This window comes from Pseudopipra pipra, chromosome 19 (assembly GCF_036250125.1).
Source record: "Pseudopipra pipra isolate bDixPip1 chromosome 19, bDixPip1.hap1, whole genome shotgun sequence".
NCBI classification, from domain to species: domain Eukaryota; kingdom Metazoa; phylum Chordata; class Aves; order Passeriformes; family Pipridae; genus Pseudopipra; species Pseudopipra pipra.
Window position 1 is genome coordinate 12,328,819 of NC_087567.1, and position 17,084 is coordinate 12,345,902.

At 63.7% G+C, this 17,084-nt stretch overlaps 3 protein-coding genes across 16 annotated transcripts in view; 1 reads left to right on the forward strand and 2 right to left on the reverse strand.

The window, feature by feature from the left end:
- Window positions 1-5,135, forward strand: part of RBFOX3 (RNA binding fox-1 homolog 3) — a 141,660-nt gene extending 136,525 nt beyond the window's left edge. For 8 of the 12 annotated variants that reach the window (XM_064676289.1, XM_064676295.1, XM_064676291.1 and 5 more), the window contains 6 exons: window positions 169-222; window positions 509-641; window positions 1,204-1,243; window positions 1,815-1,876; window positions 2,163-2,241; window positions 3,085-3,939. In XM_064676289.1, the coding sequence (XP_064532359.1) occupies window positions 169-222; window positions 509-641; window positions 1,204-1,243; window positions 1,815-1,876; window positions 2,163-2,241; window positions 3,085-3,129 (413 nt within the window). In that variant the 3' untranslated portion in view covers window positions 3,130-3,939. Of the gene's footprint in view, window positions 1-168; window positions 223-508; window positions 642-1,203; window positions 1,244-1,814; window positions 1,877-2,162; window positions 2,242-3,084 lie in introns of all 12 variants that reach the window. The other 4 variants (XM_064676299.1, XM_064676298.1, XM_064676292.1 and 1 more) reach the window with 1 other exon arrangement.
- Window positions 5,136-5,958: 823 nt separating this feature from the next.
- On the reverse strand, window positions 5,959-10,821 carry ENGASE (endo-beta-N-acetylglucosaminidase). 2 transcript variants are annotated; one of them, XM_064676258.1, is made up of 13 exons: window positions 10,440-10,821; window positions 9,691-9,892; window positions 9,255-9,403; window positions 9,008-9,165; window positions 8,648-8,796; window positions 8,325-8,490; window positions 7,890-7,993; window positions 7,546-7,654; window positions 7,273-7,445; window positions 6,895-7,049; window positions 6,693-6,795; window positions 6,487-6,601; window positions 5,959-6,378 (listed from the first exon to the last, which is right to left on the reverse strand). In XM_064676258.1, the coding sequence occupies exons 1-13, from the start codon at window positions 10,804-10,806 to the stop codon at window positions 5,974-5,976; spliced, it is 2,355 nt and encodes a 784-aa protein (XP_064532328.1). In that variant the 5' UTR covers window positions 10,807-10,821; the 3' UTR covers window positions 5,959-5,973. The 2 variants fall into 2 exon arrangements, with proteins under 2 accessions (XP_064532328.1, XP_064532329.1); XM_064676259.1 differs by lacking the exon at window positions 10,440-10,821 and adding an exon at window positions 10,028-10,265.
- Window positions 10,822-11,655: 834 nt separating this feature from the next.
- C1QTNF1 (C1q and TNF related 1) lies at window positions 11,656-16,790 on the reverse strand. 2 transcript variants are annotated; one of them, XM_064676305.1, is made up of 5 exons: window positions 16,407-16,790; window positions 13,996-14,134; window positions 13,586-13,759; window positions 13,341-13,468; window positions 11,656-13,010 (listed from the first exon to the last, which is right to left on the reverse strand). In XM_064676305.1, the coding sequence occupies exons 3-5, from the start codon at window positions 13,723-13,725 to the stop codon at window positions 12,460-12,462; spliced, it is 819 nt and encodes a 272-aa protein (XP_064532375.1). In that variant the 5' UTR covers window positions 13,726-13,759; window positions 13,996-14,134; window positions 16,407-16,790; the 3' UTR covers window positions 11,656-12,459. The 2 variants fall into 2 exon arrangements, with proteins under 2 accessions (XP_064532375.1, XP_064532374.1); XM_064676304.1 differs by having other exon boundaries at window positions 13,586-13,739; window positions 16,407-16,788.
- Between the last annotated feature and the right edge of the window lie 294 nt (window positions 16,791-17,084).

Below are 17,084 nucleotides of genomic sequence, written 5' to 3' on the forward strand. Positions count from 1 at the left end.
CACACTCACTGCCTGGCTGCCGTGGAGCTCTGACTGGAGAGCAGCCACCCCTGCCCAGTGCAGGCGTACAACCTCTCCATGCCCTCCTCCTGCCTGGGGATGGGGCTGTGGCCCCTCAGAGTGCCATGGGAGCAGTGCCCTGTCCTCACTGGCTCTCTCTGCCCACAGGCTGGAAGCTGAACCCGGTGGTGGGAGCAGTCTATGGCCCCGAATTCTACGCAGGTAATAACTGAGTTGCAGCCGTCCCTGCCACAGGTGCCCCCCAAACGTCAGCTCTGCATTCTGTCTGACCTTGCCACTGCTCAGCACAGCAAGCAGCCCCTGATCCCTCTCCCTGTCCTGCACCCCTGCCTGGACTGCTCCCTCCATCCCAACCCCTTGCCCAGCATCCCCACGGGGCCATGTCCCTGACAGGCCGGGGGTACAGAGGTGGGCTCTGTCACGGATGCCCCGCTGCGGCTGTGCAGACCTGCTGTGGAAAGCCCATGTGTGTCCCCTCCTCCCACAGTAACGGGATTCCCATACCCCACCACGGGGACAGCTGTGGCCTACCGAGGGGCACACCTACGGGGACGGGGACGCGCCGTCTACAACACCTTCCGAGCTGCGCCGCCGCCGCCGCCCATCCCCACCTACGGCGCGTGAGTACCCACGGCCACGGCGGGGCCCTGCTGGGGCGGGGGGCGTGTGCTGGCACTGCTCCGGGTCTGCAGCACGGCACCAGGCTCTGACACAGCAGGAATGGGCTGCAGCTCCCACAGCACTTGCTTGGCCATGGACTCTCTGCAGCTCCCAGGCTGCTGCCCTCAGGGTGACCCATGCACTCACCAGCCCAAGGCACAGGATGTTATTCCAGCCAGGATGGTTGGTTTAATGGAGACTCTCTCCTGACACATGTGGCTGTGCTGGCATTGGGCACAGACATGGCCATGGCCATCTGCAGCTGCTCAGCTGCTCCCAGCAGCTATCATGCTCCAGATTCCTCCATCCCTGTAGCACCCCTGGCCCTGGGCCATGCCGTCCACCTGTCCCTAGGTCCCTGCCCAGAGTGCCAGCCTGGACATGCCCTCGAGGGCCTGCACAACCACTCCTCACCCCTCAGCTGCGCTGTTGAGGCAGCTCCCCTCGTTCACCACCCTCATTCTGCTGCTCCCCTCCTCTGGGGACACTGGCCGGGCTCTGACACCTCCACCTCATTTCCAGGGTCGTCTACCAGGACGGGTTCTACGGAGCTGAGATCTATGTAAGTGACACTGTGCCCAGGGCTGGGCCATGACGGGGACCCCATGCCAGGGCAGGGAGCAGGCAGCACTGGGCATCTCCATGGTGGGCTCTGCCCCTACCACCCCCTTTTCCTGGGAGGCAGAGCATGAACAGAGTGTGGCTCCTCTGGAGCGATCTGGGTGGCACTGCATGGGGTCCTGTGCCCTGTCTTGTGCCCACCAGCCCCCTTGCGGGGCCAGCACCACGTGGGATTTACGGTCTCAGTGCCTTACACCCACGTTTAACCTCTGTGTCTGAGGAGCCAGCGGCGATATTTCAGGCGGGCGCTGAAGGATTTATCTAACGTGGCACCTCATTAAAGCAAGTGGGGAGGTGACATTCTCTCCTCTGGAAATTTAATTTTTTAAGGTTAATGTTTGTGAAAGCCCTTGGGGAATGGTAATGAGGCTGCTGCGTGCCCAGTGGCACCAGCACTGGCTCCCCACAGGCCTCACCAGTGTAATGTGCAGTGCCATGGGGCACTCAGCTGCCCTCACCCCGGTCCCCCCCGCCGTGGGTGCTGCCCCCTGACCAGTCTCTCCTCCCTGCAGGGGGGCTATGCTGCCTACAGGTACGCCCAGCCTGCGGCAGCAGCGGCAGCGTACAGTGACAGGTAAGCACCGCGGGCACCGCGCTGGGGGGAGCCCCGTGTCACCCCCTGCACTGCCAGCTCTGACACCCCCAGCTCTTGTGCACTGCAGGATGGGCAGGGTCAGGCACGGGGAGGGTGTCCTGCAAACTGGGACCCCTGCGCTTCCCTCGGAGCTGGGACTGGAAAGGGCTGGCACCACTGGAGGGAGATTCCAGGGGGCTCCCAGGCACAGCTGGGCAGGAGGGCTCCAAGGGGAGACAGAACCCCCACTCTTGTCACTAACACCCACCACTGTGTTTGCTCCTAGTTACGGCAGAGTGTACGCAGCAGCAGACCCCTACCACCACACCATCGGCCCCGCCGCCACGTACAGCATCGGCACCATGGTAAGAGCAGCCCCTCGGCCTTCCTCTGCTTCCGGGGGGCTGCAGCCAGCCCGGGGAGGGGGCCAGCATGGCAGCCGGCCAGCCTGCAGGGCATGGGGCACCCCCGCACACGGGGACTGTGGGAGGGGAGCGGGGACAGCGCAGCCCCTGCCTGGCTCTGTCTGCAGGAGAGAAGACCCCCCACCCTGAACCTCTGTTCCATGTACCCCTCACACCCTGCATAGTCCTGCCCATGCACTCTGCTTCCCAGGGGCTTGGCTACACCCCACGCCAGCTGCCTGCTCAATGTCCCAGGGCCCTGTCTGGGGTCTGGGACCCCTTCTCTCATCCCAGTGCAGGGCATTGTCCCCAGGCCCCCACGTAGAGCCACACTCAGGGAGCACTGCAGCCCCCTATGCACTGCAGCTCTTGGCTAGCTCTGACAGCATCAAAGATGAAAAATCTCCACTCATGGGTAGGACCTCAAAGCCAACCCACCTTTCTCTGCCTTTTTTTACTCCTTTGGCACCCCCAGCCCCAGGCAGCCACTAGTGAGGGGCTGTGGGCACTCCATCCTGGGGGTTTCCAACCCCGTGGCACAGCAGGGACAGGCTCCTCGGTGGGCACATCATGGCAGTGCCATGGCTGGGGCACATGGCACCCTCTGGCCCCGGGGCAGTACCCATGGCCGCCACAGAGCCTGGGCAGCACTGGGCACCCTGGCCTTGCCCAATCCTCATGTCCCAAGAACAGCAGGAATTTGTTATCAGTTGAAAGAGGAAAAAAAAGAAGAAAAAAGGGAAGATCTGGGCTTTGCCTCTCTCCAAATACTGATTGGCTTTTTTTTCATCTTTGATGTTGCAGGCTAGTCTATACCGAGGAGGGTACAGCCGCTTCACTCCCTACTAGCAAGACAGACCCAGCCCCCCCACCACTGCCCCCGATGCTCACTAGCACCAAACCAAACCAGGCAGACAGAGCCGAGGCCGAGCCTGCGGAGGACCCGCGGGCGCTGCCTGGGTGGCCGGGGCTGGCGCCGGGCTCTGCGGGGCCGCGGCACCCACACCTGTAGGGTTACCTGAGCCGCTCCGTCCCGCCGCCACGCACCTCTCCTGCTCCGTCCGCCCGCCCCGGGGACCGCGGGGAACGGGCCCAACCCTCGGCCCCAGTGGCACCCCATTTCCAGAGCTGGGGTGCAGGGTCCCCCCACAGGCACTGCCCTGGCTGGAGTGCAGAGGGCTTGTTCCCCTGTGAGGCAGGAGGGGATGCTCAGCCCGCCGGGGTGCTCGGCCCACAGGGGTGCTTGACCCGAGGTGCTGGGGCATGGGGCGATGGCAGCTCCTAAGCAGCCCCTCTGCCCCCATAGGAGAGAGAGAAGCCGGCAGGGGCTGCTGCCAGCTCTGGAGACAGATGGGGTTGGGGAAGGTGCAGGACCCCAAGGCACCCCCGGGCAATAGCACTTCTCTGGGCTGACTGTGCTGCTCTGCAGAGCTGAGTGCATGAGGCTGGGCTGGCTGTATGGGCTCGGGGGGGCCAGGTTGGTGCCTGTGTTCCCCCTGGCCAGTGGCTCGGCCAGGCTGCTCCAGCGAAAGACCTGCCTCTCTTGTTTCTGTTGTAGTGAACCCACGGCTGTTTCCTTCTGGGACCAGGAAGGGCAAAAAAATACACACACACACACACAAAAAAAAAAAAAAACCAAACAAAAAAATTAAAAGCAAAGCAACAAAAAAAGAAAAACAAAGCCAAGCGGAAGCAGCCAAGTGAGTCCCAAACTGTCCACAAGCACCGAGCGAGCAAGTCCCGGAGGAGCCGTGGCAAGCACCGGCGGCCAGACACGCCGGAGGGACCCGCTGAGCCCCGGCCCACAGCCCGGCAGGGAGGGAGCCGGCATGGGGGTCCGTGGGGGTCCACGGGGCCCTCACCTGCCCAGGCGCAGGGCCTGGGCACCACGTCTTCCTTTCCCTGGTGTGGCAGCGCTGGGGGTGCCGGCAGAGCGTTGCACCCCTGCCTGGCTCGGGGGACCGGGTGACAGGGTGGGGACCCAGCTTCGTGCTGCCCGAGACCCGGCGCTGCCGGCCATCAGCGTGTCAAGTGTGCGAGGCCTCGGCTCCAGTGTGGAACTGGGGCGGCGGCGAGGCCGCGGTGCTGAGGCGTTGCAGGGGACAAGCCTCTGCCTTTTAAAGGGAATTTTTGTTAAGAGGAGCTTGCAACTCGCTTGCGACCCCTTCCCCTCCCTCCATCCCTGGCACCCTGCGCTCCCACCCTGCCCAGAGCAGCCCTGACCGACGCCGGGCCAGGGACTGCCCCAATCCTGCTCCTGCTCCCGCCTGCTCCGCAGCGTGGGTCATGCTCACAGCCACCCTGCCCAAGGCAGCAGGACCCCCCAGCCCTGGGTGTGGGGTCTCAGCTGCTGCATCACCCATGGGGACCTGCCTGAGCCCCGGGGTTGGGCTGCAGCCGCTGGCACACTGGCTCCGGTGGCTGATGGCACGGGGTGCTGTGGAGCCCACCCTGGGGTGCAGCCCCGTCCCATGGGCGGCCTCGCACTCAGCCCCTTGCCCCCCACCCACGTGGCTCTGCCACTCCTCAAACCTCACTTTATAGTCTGCAGACGCCCCTGACGCCCCAGCGATGAGCTCCCCCTTTTCTATTCCCGGTGTACATAGCCCCGTCCCCGCCCGCCCCGTGTACAAAGCTCCGTCCATCGCTGTACTGGCTTCTCCCTTACAGCACCCCTGCGCCGCCCCGGCGCGCGGGCTGGCGCCGGCCCATCCTGTATGCTTAAAGGTGTGACCATTCTAATAAACAGTATTATTATTATTATTATTATTATTATTATTATTATTATTATTATTATTATTACAAGGATTATTATTATTATTATTGAAATTATTAATAAAGATTTCTTTCTTCAACCAGGGCAACTCAGGTTTTGACTGGGGTGCTGGTGCGGGGGCGTGGGGCTGTGGCTGCCACAGCAGGTCCAGTCGTGCTGAGCAGGGAGCTGCAGCCTGTGGGTGAGGGGGGGACCTACGGAGCCCTTGGCCTCACCATGACGAGGGAGCAGGGTGCAGCACAGGGAGCCCTTCCTTGGCGGGGCTTAGCCCTTCATTCTTTAAACCATCAAGTAATTCGTTCCCCAGCGTGTTCCCACCTCACCACTGGCTTTGACGTCCCTGATCGGAGCCCACATTGTTTGGGGACGGGGCCAGCACACAGAGGGTGTGTGGCTGAGTACCCCACTGCGGGCGCGCTCGCCTGCTTCTGCCTGCTAATTGCTTGCTCACCAGACTGTGAGAAAATAATTGCTGCTATAAATTTTCTCTCCTCCTCAGAAGATGCTCAGGGGAGGCAGCACAGGCTGATGGCACTGGGCTGGCTCCACGGTGATGGGCACAGTGGCCACCCATGCTGGCAGCTCCCCACTGGACTGGGCCCTGAGGGGAGGGGGTATGGGGCTTGGGGTTCTTGGGACAAGTAGCCCCATCCTGTGGACACACAGCTTGCAGGCAGTGAGGGCTGCAGGAGCTGGGGGGCAGGTCACACATGTAGGGGGGTCCCTGCCAACCCATCACAGGACCCTGGTCAGCACCCAGCGGGCCCCCACGGTGAGGGCTGAGCACAACCACAGATCGGGAGAAGAGGGACCCATCTATCCAGGGTGGTGAAATGCAGCCTCTACCATTGGTGTCCCCCACCCGCAGCCCATCCACCACATGGAGGAAACACAACACGGGCTGCACCACGGTTGCTTTAATGCCCATCTGAGCTGGTGCCACTGCCTGGTGAGGAATAGACCAGCACGAGGCGGCCCCAGCGGTCGGGGTCCACGGGCAGCTCATCCCGCAGCACCGGTTCCACCAGCAGCTCCAGCCGGCAGGACTGCCCGGGCGTCGGCCGCGGCACCGGCAGCCCCACGGCACGGAACAGGCAGCCCTGTGCCAGCCCCAGCAGCTGCGGTGCCGTCTGGCCTCGGCGGCACCGGGCACCCTGGCTGAGGACACGGAAGCATCTGGCACGGCCAGGCGGGAAGGACCAGCGCAGGGTGAGGCTGAGTGAGAGCTCCTCGGGCTCAGGGCCCTCCTGCCACCAAAGCTGCGAGGCTGTCACACTGAGCACCTGTGGCGGGGCAGCTGCCATGCTGGCCGTGTCCAGCACCTGTGAGGGAACCACAGGGCTGTCAGGGAGCAGCAGGCACCCTCCCACCTTCCCAGAACAAGGGTGGCATCAGGCAGGTGGCTCCAGCTGACAGCGGCAGGCACTCACCCGGACCTCCCCGAGGAGGCAGGTGAAGGATGTCTCCTGCGGGCTGGGCTGCTGGCGGGACACAATCACAGAGAGGTCTCGCAGGCTGCAGTCCTGCAGCTCCAGTTCATAGCACCTGAGAGGGAAGGGGCAGAGCAGGAATTGTACCAGGGAGCCACGGGGTCTCATGCCTGCCTGTGGGGACAGGATGCAGGCAGGGCACTCACCGGCTGGTCCAGCCATGGGAGCCACGGTGGCAGGCAGCAAGCAGCTTGGCAAGTCCAGGCGGTGGAGCCGGGAGGAACCGGGGGTGATACCGACCATTGGGCTCTGCAAGAGGGAGCCAGGTCAGGGGGCAGGGGACTGAGCTGGTCCCACGCCACACAGCGGGTGCTCACTGCAGAGAGCATGGCGAGACGGGGTCCTCACCAGGCAGGGAGGTGGGGTTGCCCTCAAGGCAGGTCCCTGAGTCCCAGGTGGTGACCTCCAGCGCCACCACAAAGTCATCAGACTGCGGCCCCTCCAGCTTGTAGAGCAGGGTCAAGAAGAGCTTGGGGGGTGCCGGCATCTGCAAAGAGAAGAGGCTGATGACCCCAAATCCACCCAGAGAGAGAGAGAGAGACAGAGACAGAGAGAGAAACAAAGATACATTGGGTTAGGTGTGCTGGGCAGTGTGGGCAGAGCCCCAGTTCACTTGCCATGAGGCCCTGGGGCCGCACAGCTTGGGCCATGCTGGCTGGCTATGCTGTGCCAACATGGTGCCAGCCTGGTGCTGAGGAGGGGGCAAAGGGCTTTGCCCCAACTCACCGGACGGCCATGCGCTCCTCGCCGGGGGGAATGGTCCCCTGCAGCCTCAGGGAGCTGCCCCCACACCAGGCGTCCTGCAGGCAGCAGCTGGTGCTCAGCCTGCCCTGGTGTTCTGGGTACAGGGGCTGGATCTCCTGCATGCTCAGGTCATACCAGGGCCCAGACTCTTCGTCCTGCAGCACAGGGAGAGCTGGGCTGGGGGAGCCAAGAGCAGGGACCCCCTGCCCATCCCAACCCAGTCCAGCCAGACCAGAGCTGTCACCCTGCACCCACCTTTCCATCCAGGAACCTGCTGGTGCCCATGCCCAGGCTGAAGGAGGTGGCGAGGGGCAGTGTGCAGATGCTGTGTGTGGGCAAGTACTCAGCCAGCAAGCCCCAGAACCTGGAGGCAAAGGTGGGTGTCAGGGCAGAGCCCCCTGCTATAGTTGCTGCCCTGTATGGCCTAGAGCATCGTGTAGGCTGTGGCAGAATGGGACCAACTGGCTCCTGGCCAGCAGCCCATGTGCCAGCCACAGTGCCCTGGCAGCCACGGTGTCCTGGTAGCCCTGTTCCTGCCACCCCACAGTCCTCCTGGCCCAGCCCCATTCCTCCACAACCTCCTGCCGAGCTGCTCTCACCTATCCTCGTTCTGCAGGAAGTTTTCCTCCCCCAGGTGCTCATAGACCCAGCCGGGAGCGAAGATGGCTGCAGAGAGGCTGTGCTGGCGGATCAGGCGCAGGGACTGCAGAGATGAGTGGTGAGCAGCACAGGCCAGACCACGTAGTCACTTTGTCACCTGTCTTGTCCCTGCTCCCCCAGATCCCACTGGCCCCATGGTGAGGCAGAACACTGTGGGAATGTGCTGTGGCATCTCCCTCTCCAGGGATGGCAGCTTGGGGAACCCTCAGCTCCCTCTCCATGCATGTCCAGGAGCTCTGGGATCCCCCACTCCTCACCAGTTCATCCCCAGATAAGCAGCCCAACAGGGCATGGCACAGCCATTGGTGGGAGCTCAGAGCCCTGCACCAGGGGAGGTCCAAGGTCCCATTCTGGCCCAGCCCTGTCACACTCACCTTGTCAGTGTCGAAGCCACCACCGATTACGTCCCCACGGGCAAAGACATCGACACCAACATAAACGTCAGCGTGGCGTGGCCCGGCCAGCCTGAGTGTGTGCTCCAGCTGCTTCTCCTTCCAGTTGTAGTTGGTGAACAGCCCATCACAGGCATCGAAGAACACCCTGGGGATGAGGGTCAGGGTGGCAGGGTAGTTGCTGTGGCTGTCCTCACAAACACCCCCCCACACTGAGGGCTGCACAGGTCATGCCCTGACTACTCCTGCACAGGGTTTGGGGTGGGCTCACGCCCCCCACCCAGGTTCAATTTTGCCAACCTCACCTATTGTCCTTATTCAGCTCATTCTGCCACCTCAGCGTGCCATCCTGCAGGACGCTGTCATACCAGATCACCAGCCCCCCTGGCACAGCGCTGTGCACCCGTGCTGTCAGGTCCCGCAGGAAGGGGGGCAAGTTCCCCACTGCTGCTGCCTGGCAGGAGAGAGCAGGAGAGAGAAGGGTGTGGGATGGGGTCTCCCTATGGGTGAAATACAAAGGCAGGGAGGTGGGCAGGGGGAAGGCAGGGAGGTGAGCAGGAGGAAGGCAGGGAGGTGAGCAGGGGGAAGGCAAGGGAGGTGGGCAGGGAAGGCAGGGAGGTGAGCAGGGGGAAGGCAAGAAGGTGAGCAGGGCCACCATGACTTACACTCAGCGTGTTCTCGATGTTGACCAGCCAGCCATCGAAGCGGTAGTGCTGGGCGATGCGGGCCAGCTGCTCGGCCACGGCACCGAACGCCTCCTCCCCGCCAGCCAGGAACGCCTCACACATCTTCTCCCCGTCCGTCCACTCCGTGATGAACGTGCCTGGGGTGACGGCAAGGGCAGCATCAGCCACATGCCCCAGTGAACCCACTGCACGCCTGGGGCTGCCCCAGGCTCAGCCCTGCCCTCACCCAGCACGGGGACGCCGTTCCGGTGCGCCGCGTTGGTCCAGACCACGGGCGGGATGGTGACAGTGTGGTGACTGAAGTAGACAAAGATGTCGATGTAGCGCCAATGGTAGAAGACGTAGGGGTTGCGTGTGGCTGAGCCCTGGATGAACCTGCAGAGAGAAAAGAGGGTTGGGCAGTGTAGGAAGGACGCTGGCAGATGCTGCAGGGCTGGGTAGGAGCCTGACTCACACCTGAGAGCTGTGCACAGCTGTGGCTCTGACCCAGCCCTGAACATCCCAGCCTGAGCAAGGCTGCTGAGCACTGGCACCAAAAGCCAAATGCCCCATCCCTGCCCCCTGTGGCTGAGCCGGAAGGAAACATCATCCAGAAACAGAAGCGGTTTGGGGGTTGAGACATCAAGCCCCGCTACTGCATCTCCCCTCCACCCAGCACGTACCTGTCCTCCAGGTACCCGCCACGCATGTCATGGCACACCAGCGTCCGGGGCCTCCTGCTGTGGAGCGGGGGCTGGCGCTTGGCCAGCGGCACGGCCGAGATGTTGAAGTCGTCGTTGCTGTTGGGCTGCCAGGCCAGCAGCTCTTCCAGGCCGGACAAGAAGAAGCTGATGGGCTCTGTCGTCTTTGTGTCGAAGTACCTCGCTGGGGGCGGTGGGGAGACGGGACAGGGTCAGCAGAGAGCACTGCCTGAGCAGCTCGCCACCGGCACTGGCACCAGACTGTCCTCATCCCGGCAGGGCCCCAGCGGTGCAGCGGGCCCCTCTCACGGTGCCTCACCTGGCAGGGGCTGCGGGCGGTCATTGATGGTGTCGTGCAGGACGGTGGTTCCCAGGGTCTCCGCCGCCGGCTGGATGCTGCCCCGGGACGGGGGTGAGTGCCGGGCCGGACCAGCACCGCGGCCAGCGCCCTCCGGGGCCCCGCGAGCCCGGGCACCGGTCCCCATCCCGGTCCCGATCCCTATCCCAGTCCCCATCCCCATTCTGGTCCTGATCCTGAACCCCATTCCGCTCCTAGTCCCGGTCCCCACCCCGGCTCCGATTCCCATCCCGGTCCGATCCCCGTCCCGGTGCCCATCCTAGTCCTGGTCCCGATTCCCATCCTGGTCCCCGTCCCGGCCCCGGTCTGGGTCCCGGTCTTGATCACAGCACCGACCCCGGTCCCGATCGCGGCCCCGGCCCCCGCCATCCACCTCCGCCGCCGCCGCCCGGCCCGCTCCGCCTCCGCCGGCTCCTCTGCCCCGGAGTCGGTTCCCGTCCTCTTCCCACGCCGCCCGGGCCCCTCCGGCGCCTCCGCCATGGCGCTGCTGCCGCTGCCGCTGCCGCACTGACCGCGGCGCCGCCGCCACCGGGCCCGGCTTTCCCGGGGGCGCGGCCCCGGAGCTCCGCCCTCGCCAGCCCCGCATCGCCCCCGGCACCGCCCGCGAGCCACGGGGCGGGACGTGTCCTGGGATGCACCGCGGGTCCTGGAACAGGGGCGTGAGTCCTGGGATGGGGACGTGTCTCCCGCAATGGGACATGTATGCTGGGATAGGACGTGTGTCCTGGGATGGGATACATGTCCTGGGATGGAACCACATGTCTCCGGGTGGACTTTATGTTCTGGGATGGGACATGCGACCTGGGATGGCACAAGTGTGCTGGGATGAGGGGCCATGTGTCCCAGGATGGGGATGTGTCTCCCAGGATGAGACATCTGTACTGGGACCGGGCTGTGTGTCCTGAGATAGAACATGTGTCCCAGGATAGGATCTGTGTGCTGGGATGCAAACTGTGTCCCATAGCAGACCCTGCTGTGCGGACTGGGATGGAGATGGTAGCTGGTCCTGAGGGGCTGGTGCTGCCAGGAGGCTTTGGCCCTGCCATGGGACTGGGCTGGGGCCCTGCTGCCCACACCACACAGGCACAGCAGTGGATGCCCTGACCAGCCTCACCTGGACATCCTCCATCCCCCACCTCCCCACCCGTGGTGCCAGGGCTCTATTTGAGTTCAGCCTGAGCCCCCACTCTTCTCTCTGATGTGCTTGAGGTGCTGGTCTCCAGCTGCAGCCCTGATCAGCCCAGCCATGGACCTGCCCTTCCAGACCCTGACTCCCAGCTTCACCTCAGACCTGTCTCCTCTCTGTGGCCGGATGACCTGGACTCTTGGCAACCCTCCCCACCCTGCCCTGTTCCCAGGCTGACAGTTCTGTCACTGTGCTCAGATCCCAGCCCTCAGGACACAGCTGATCCCATGCAGACCCAGCACAGGATCCCTGTCTAGGGACAGTCTGCTCTTCCCTCTCCACTCCCAGCCCGACAGCACTGTACCAGCCCACAGCTCTCGGGAAGCCCCAGCACTCCAGAAGCAGAAATCTGTCGTGAGCCCTTTGGAGCCTCCATACACACAAAGGAAGAGGACACTGAGGATGTGAGCAAGGCTGGAAATGTGGGGTGTTTAATGTAGCATGAGCTGTGCAGGGAGGTCAGAATGCTGCCCCACACCGCTGCGGCATCTACACAAACAAGAAGCCTGGCCATCAGATAATCTAACGGAAGAGGAAGTGGCTGAGGCCAAAGGTTCTGTCAGGGCTGCCGGTGGGGAGCCAGCCCCTCCCCAGCAGAGGCTGTGGCGAGCAGTGACGGGACCTGCAGAGGGAACTGATGCAATCCATTCCCACCAAGGGTACTCAGCCCCGTGCTGCAACGCCCGCCCCACTGGTCCCCAGCTCTGCGGAAGGAAAGGGGGCCCTTAGTGGTTCATTGCTTTTCCTGATGGTGCTGAGCACCTTCTGCCCATTCGAGGTAGGGAACACAGCATGGTGCGTGGAGGAGGAACACGGTGCACGTGTCTGCGCTGGCTTGCACCAGAGCACCAGCAGTCATGCTGTTCCCCTGGTGCCAAGCCAGTGCCACAGTGGGCTCTGCCCAGCAAACCCGGCTATGGAGCAGGTGGGAGGGGTGTGGAAGGAGCTCCCTGCCCACCCCAGGTGAGCAGCTGCTTCCCAGTCACAGATGTGGCAGAGGCTGGAAATGGCTCCAGCTCCTCCAGGTGCATCTGATCGGTCTCAAGAAGCTGGAGTGGGGGAATTCACACATTGAGGCAGGTGCTGAGGGTAGTAGCAGAAGGGTGGGTGGCTAACAGCATAAGGGGGGTGGCATGCCCAGGATGAGAGGGCACAGGGGCTCCTTGGCCACCCGGCCTGGTGCAGAAGGAGTTGGGGGGGCTGGTGTTCAGGGGTCTCCACTGTACTTGATGAGGTGGCCACTGAAGGTGATGTAAGTGTCATACTCATCGCTGAAGACGGCGTTCTCACGCTCGCCCTTGTAGAGCCGCACCCAGACCTCGTCCTGCTCCCGCAGCTCCAGCATGACGCTCTGGCTCTGCATGATGCTGCGGTCACTCACCTGGGCGTAGAGGATCACTACCTCTGCCCCGTTGTGCATGATGTGCAGGTAGGTCTCCTTCTGGTTCCAGGTGTGCACATTGAGGCTGAAGTAGTAGATCCCAGGGACATAGCAGTAAAACTTGCCCGTGAACATGTTGAAGTGGCTGTAGAGGTTGACAAACTCCGTGTCGAAGATGAGGGTCTGGTAGTAGTCATTGCTGTGCAGGGGTTTCTTGCGGCCCACCGAGAAGGCGGCATAGTGGCTCTTGCAGCGCTCCCCCGGGGCGCCCATGCTGCCCTTCTGTCCCTTGGGCCCTGCATGGCCCCTGCTGCCGGCCACCCCCGTCTTGCCAAACTTGCCCTGGATGCCACGCTCGCCACGGTCCCCCTTCTCCCCTGGGCAGAGCAGGAGGGAGAGCTGGACTGTCAGATGAGGGCCAGCACTGAACCCACACCCTGAAAGCCTTACAGAGAAGGATGGAGGGAGCAGGCATGTCCCAGTCCTGCCCTGCCCCTACCCCCCTCCCCTGATGCTGCTGCCCAGAGGCCACCAGAGCAGTGGCTGCTCACACCCTGGCATGGCTCTTGCCCTCTGCTCATGCAGGGCACTGGACCACAGGTACCACCCCAGGTTCGTGCTCCCAGTCTGTGCAAGAGCTGGCACTGGGAACCCAGTTGTGGGGCAACAGATTCTGGCACACAGAGTGGGGTCCTACTAGCCCTCACCTTTCAGGATGGTCATGTTGATCTGAGGCAGAGGCTGGTACTGGTCGGGCGGGGGGCAGCAGCGGACACAGCGGGGCCGTGGGGGCAGCCCCTCCTGGGCACCATCAGCCTTCTGCTCCCGTGTGGCCCTGGCAAGGCAGAAAGCAAAGCCCAACAGGGAGCTACGGAGGGGGCGGGGGCCCTCTGCGGCACCAAGGCTGCCTTGGCCCCCATTTTGCAGTGCCCTGGCCCTGGGGTCCCCTCACCTGGCAGCTTGGTGCTGGGCTGGGGCCTCTTCAGCATCTGTCCACCACTGCTGGTCGGGACTGGGTCCAGTCTGGCTCCCCACAGGGCAGGACAGCAGCAGGCAGAGCAGCAGGACACCGTGCACCCACAGCCCCTCCATGCCTTGGCAGTGCCCTGTGAGGTGCCAGGGACAGCTGAGGGGGACAGGAGTGTGGAGATGCCCAGCCCAACCATGCCCTGCATTGTCCTGGGACAGGACCTGTGCACTGCACAGTCCTAGGCTGCTGGTTGGACTGTGGGACACACTGTCACCCCAGTGAGCACCTGGGGAGACCCACATTGGGGCAGTGTGGAGGCTCTGGGCTCACCAACATGTGGGCCAGGACCATGCAGTCTCCCAAGTCCTGGCACACACAGCAGAGGGGATTACCTGGAGAGCTGAGGGTGGAGCAGAGTAGCAGGCTCTGGATGACCAGCCAAATCCTGGGCCGAGTGCTGCTGCTCCTGCTCAGCCTGGCTTCAGCTGCCTCCCATGAATCCCCAAGAGCAGCAATTTACTGTGTCAGCACCTGAAAAATTACAGGCAGCTCCAGATGCCACGAGGCAAATGTCAGGGTGCAGCCCTGCCTGTGTGGGGGACTCCAGCCCTGTCTGGGGAGCATATCTGCATCCCCACTCCTGCAAGGATGCAGCACAGGCTGCACAGGCTCTGCAGGGGGCTCCTGTGCCCCAGAGGCTGCTAGTCAAAGGGTTTGCAAGGGCACAAGAACCACTTCTCCAGAGACATGGATGTGGGCTGGCAGCCCCAGCTCAGAGCTGGCTACCACAGGGAGAAACCTTCCTGGGAGACCACATCCTATGTGGGGCCAAAACAAATATTTGCAGTGGTGGTGGCACCGTGGCCCAGCCCGGGCCCTCCATGGCCCTTCCCTGCCTTATCGCAGCCATATCTGATGGAGACGTGGGGCCAGGCACGCAGCACCTTGTCCTTTGGCCCCGAGGCGCCAGGCCCCGAGCCTTGGCCAAACAGGCGTGTGGCACTGCCCAGTGCTCGGCATCCCGCGGCAGCAGGGTCTGAGGGGTGCTGGGCTGGGATGGGGTTGGCTGCTCCCCAGTCTCCTGTCTTAGCCAGGCACCTCCCTGGGTTGGGACTGGGTGCGGCCTTTGCCGTTCTCCCCTCCCAAACGGCCTCCCCTGGCACCACCCAGCCATGCTCCACAGCTCTGATGGATCCCAGAGCACCGGCCCAAGGGGCAAAGGGCCTGCGCAGCCCTGCCCTGCCCTATGTCCTGGGGGTGGGCGAGGCTAGGAAGGATTTTGGGGCAGAATCCTGTTGTTTTGGTGAATGCCCGTTCTCGGAGCACTGGGGCCCTCAGTCGGTATTGGGTGGCTGTTACTCTTGTTCCCAAGCCGGGGGTCGGGGGACTGTGTGTGCTCCCCCAGCGGGTGCGGAGGGCGTTCGAGGCCAGGGCGGATGACTGGATCATGAGTCACTGGAACCGGGAAGGGGCGAAGGGATAGGGAAAAGCTCCAAAGGGCTTTTCCCACTGCTTGCACCCTCTGCTAAGTGCCTCAACCCCTTCGCGTGGTTCCTGGGCCCCTCTGTCCCACCATCTCTTACCCCATTATCTTGGCCCATGTCTTGGTGCTGCTGGGTGTGGGGAGAGGCAGGGCTGTGGGCACTCAGCTCTGAGGCAGGGGGGAGGCAGATTCATGGATAGAAGCATGGAGAAGGCCAAGTAGGGGCTCATGAGCAGGTATCACCCAGCTTGGCCCTGGCTCTGCTCACCCTGCCTAGCCTTGAGCCGCTGAGCATGGCATGGTGCATGCCAGGAGTTTTGAAAGCCTGTGGATTTTCCTCAGCTCTGAGACCATGAAACCAGACGTTCCCCCAGGACCCAGAGCAGGCTCAGCCCTGGGGAAAACACAGTGTCCCAGGGAGCTGCTCCGTGAGGAGAAACTCTTCACCGGGAAGCACCAGACAGTGCTTCCCAGGCTGTTGGGAATGGAGGCAAACGTGGCACACACAGGGCACGTGGGGCTCTCTGGGCCCCCAGCACGTCCCCCCTGTACCCCACAGGTGTGCCGGGTGGGAGGTGCTCGCGTGCGTGTGGGCACACACAGCCCTGCCGAGGGACGCGGTTTTTCCTGTCAGGGTTGGATGCTCTCCAGGAACGGTTGGAGATTTAAACTCAGTGGCTGCGGAAGCCTTGGGACTGCAAGTCAAAACATCCCAAAATACATTCCAGGCAGAGATAAAGACCAGGATGAAACAGAACAAACCCTGAGGAAGGAACAAGGGGCTCAGGGTGGCATGTAGGCGGCAGGACCTGCACCCCCTGCTTGTCCCTCCACTCAGGGTGTGGACACAGACTTCCCTGCTCCACAGCAGCTGGAGCTGCGATGCCTCTGGGGTCGTGCTGGTGGGACAGGACCCCCACATTCTGCTGCAGCAGCTGGAATAGTTGCAGAGCCCTTTTTCCCCCCTGAAGCAGTGCAGACCCGGCAGGCAGCAGTGCGGGGGCTGCGCGGGGTGGTTGCAGCCTTCCAGCTCCTGCAGCACCAGGAAGATGTTGCGCAGGGGACCCCAACAGCCAATGTGTCCCCTACAGAAATGGTGGGGAGGGGCCAGCCTCACTGGGCGGGGGTGGGGCACACGGACCGGTGCCCCTCGCTGGACCTGCCCCAGGGCATCCGAGATCCTGGCGACCCTGGCGAGGCGGAGCCGCCTTCGGGTGTCTCCGCAGGGATGCCGCAGCAGCCACAGTGAGCATAACACAGTGCAGCTCTGGGCCTGGTGCCCAGGCCTGCAGGGCTTCCCAAAACCTGCCCCCCACGTACCTCTGGGGCAGGGCTGCTCCCTCCCGGCACTGCCTTTGCTGCCCTAGAGCATCCCCCGGGCCGGAGCAGAGCCTGCCCGCGGCCGATCGGTGCCTCCCGCTCCGGAGCCTTCTCCTCGCTCGGCCCGGGCGGAAATGCACTTTTTGGAAGCGCAGGAGGCAGCCAGGCGCGGGACGAGGCTCGCAGCCCTCCCCCGCCAGATGTGCGCCCGCGGCCGCCTTAACCATGTGTGCTCCCGGGACCGGCCGAGTTAACCGTGTGTGCTCCCGGGACAGGCCGAATTAACCGTGTGTGCTCCCGGGACAGGCCGAATAAACCATGGGTGCTCCCGGGACCGGCCGAGTTAACCGTGTGTGCTCCCGGGGCCGCCGCACCGCGCCCGCGCCACGGACGGGGTGGGGCCGGTGGCCCCGAGGCAGGACCCTGCCCCATGCCGGGAGCGTCGCCGGCCATTCTCAGCCCCGAGGGCACCGGGGCCAGCGCAGCCCCACCGGGAACCAGCTTTTGGCGGTCGGACACGCACACGGGTCCCACACCGCAGGGCTGGGTCTGTCCCGCTCCCCACACCTCAGTGGCAGAGGGACACCGGGGACAGCCGGCACAGCGACAGAATCTGCTGCAGGCTGGGGCCGGGCTGCACCGGGGCCTGCAGCGAGGTCATGCCCTCCGGGCAGCCGG

Excerpts from the sequence above, each read along its gene's own strand:
- ENGASE (XM_064676258.1), bottom strand. The coding sequence starts at position 10,806 with ATGTATCCCATCCCAGGACACACGTCCTATCCCAGCATACATGTCCCA. Across the intron at positions 7,994-8,324 it reads GTGGCTTCGACACTGACAAG|TCCCTGCGCCTGATCCGCCA; the intron begins GTGAGTGTGACA and ends TCATCTCTGCAG. Across the intron at positions 6,602-6,692 it reads TCCCATGGCTGGACCAGCCG|GTGCTATGAACTGGAGCTGC; the intron begins GTGAGTGCCCTG and ends CTTCCCTCTCAG.
- C1QTNF1 (XM_064676305.1), bottom strand. The coding sequence starts at position 13,725 with ATGGAGGGGCTGTGGGTGCACGGTGTCCTGCTGCTCTGCCTGCTGCTG. Across the intron at positions 13,469-13,585 it reads GCCCAGCACCAAGCTGCCAG|GGCCACACGGGAGCAGAAGG; the intron begins GTGAGGGGACCC and ends CTGCCTTGCCAG. Across the intron at positions 13,011-13,340 it reads CAACATGACCATCCTGAAAG|GGGAGAAGGGGGACCGTGGC; the intron begins GTGAGGGCTAGT and ends TGCTCTGCCCAG.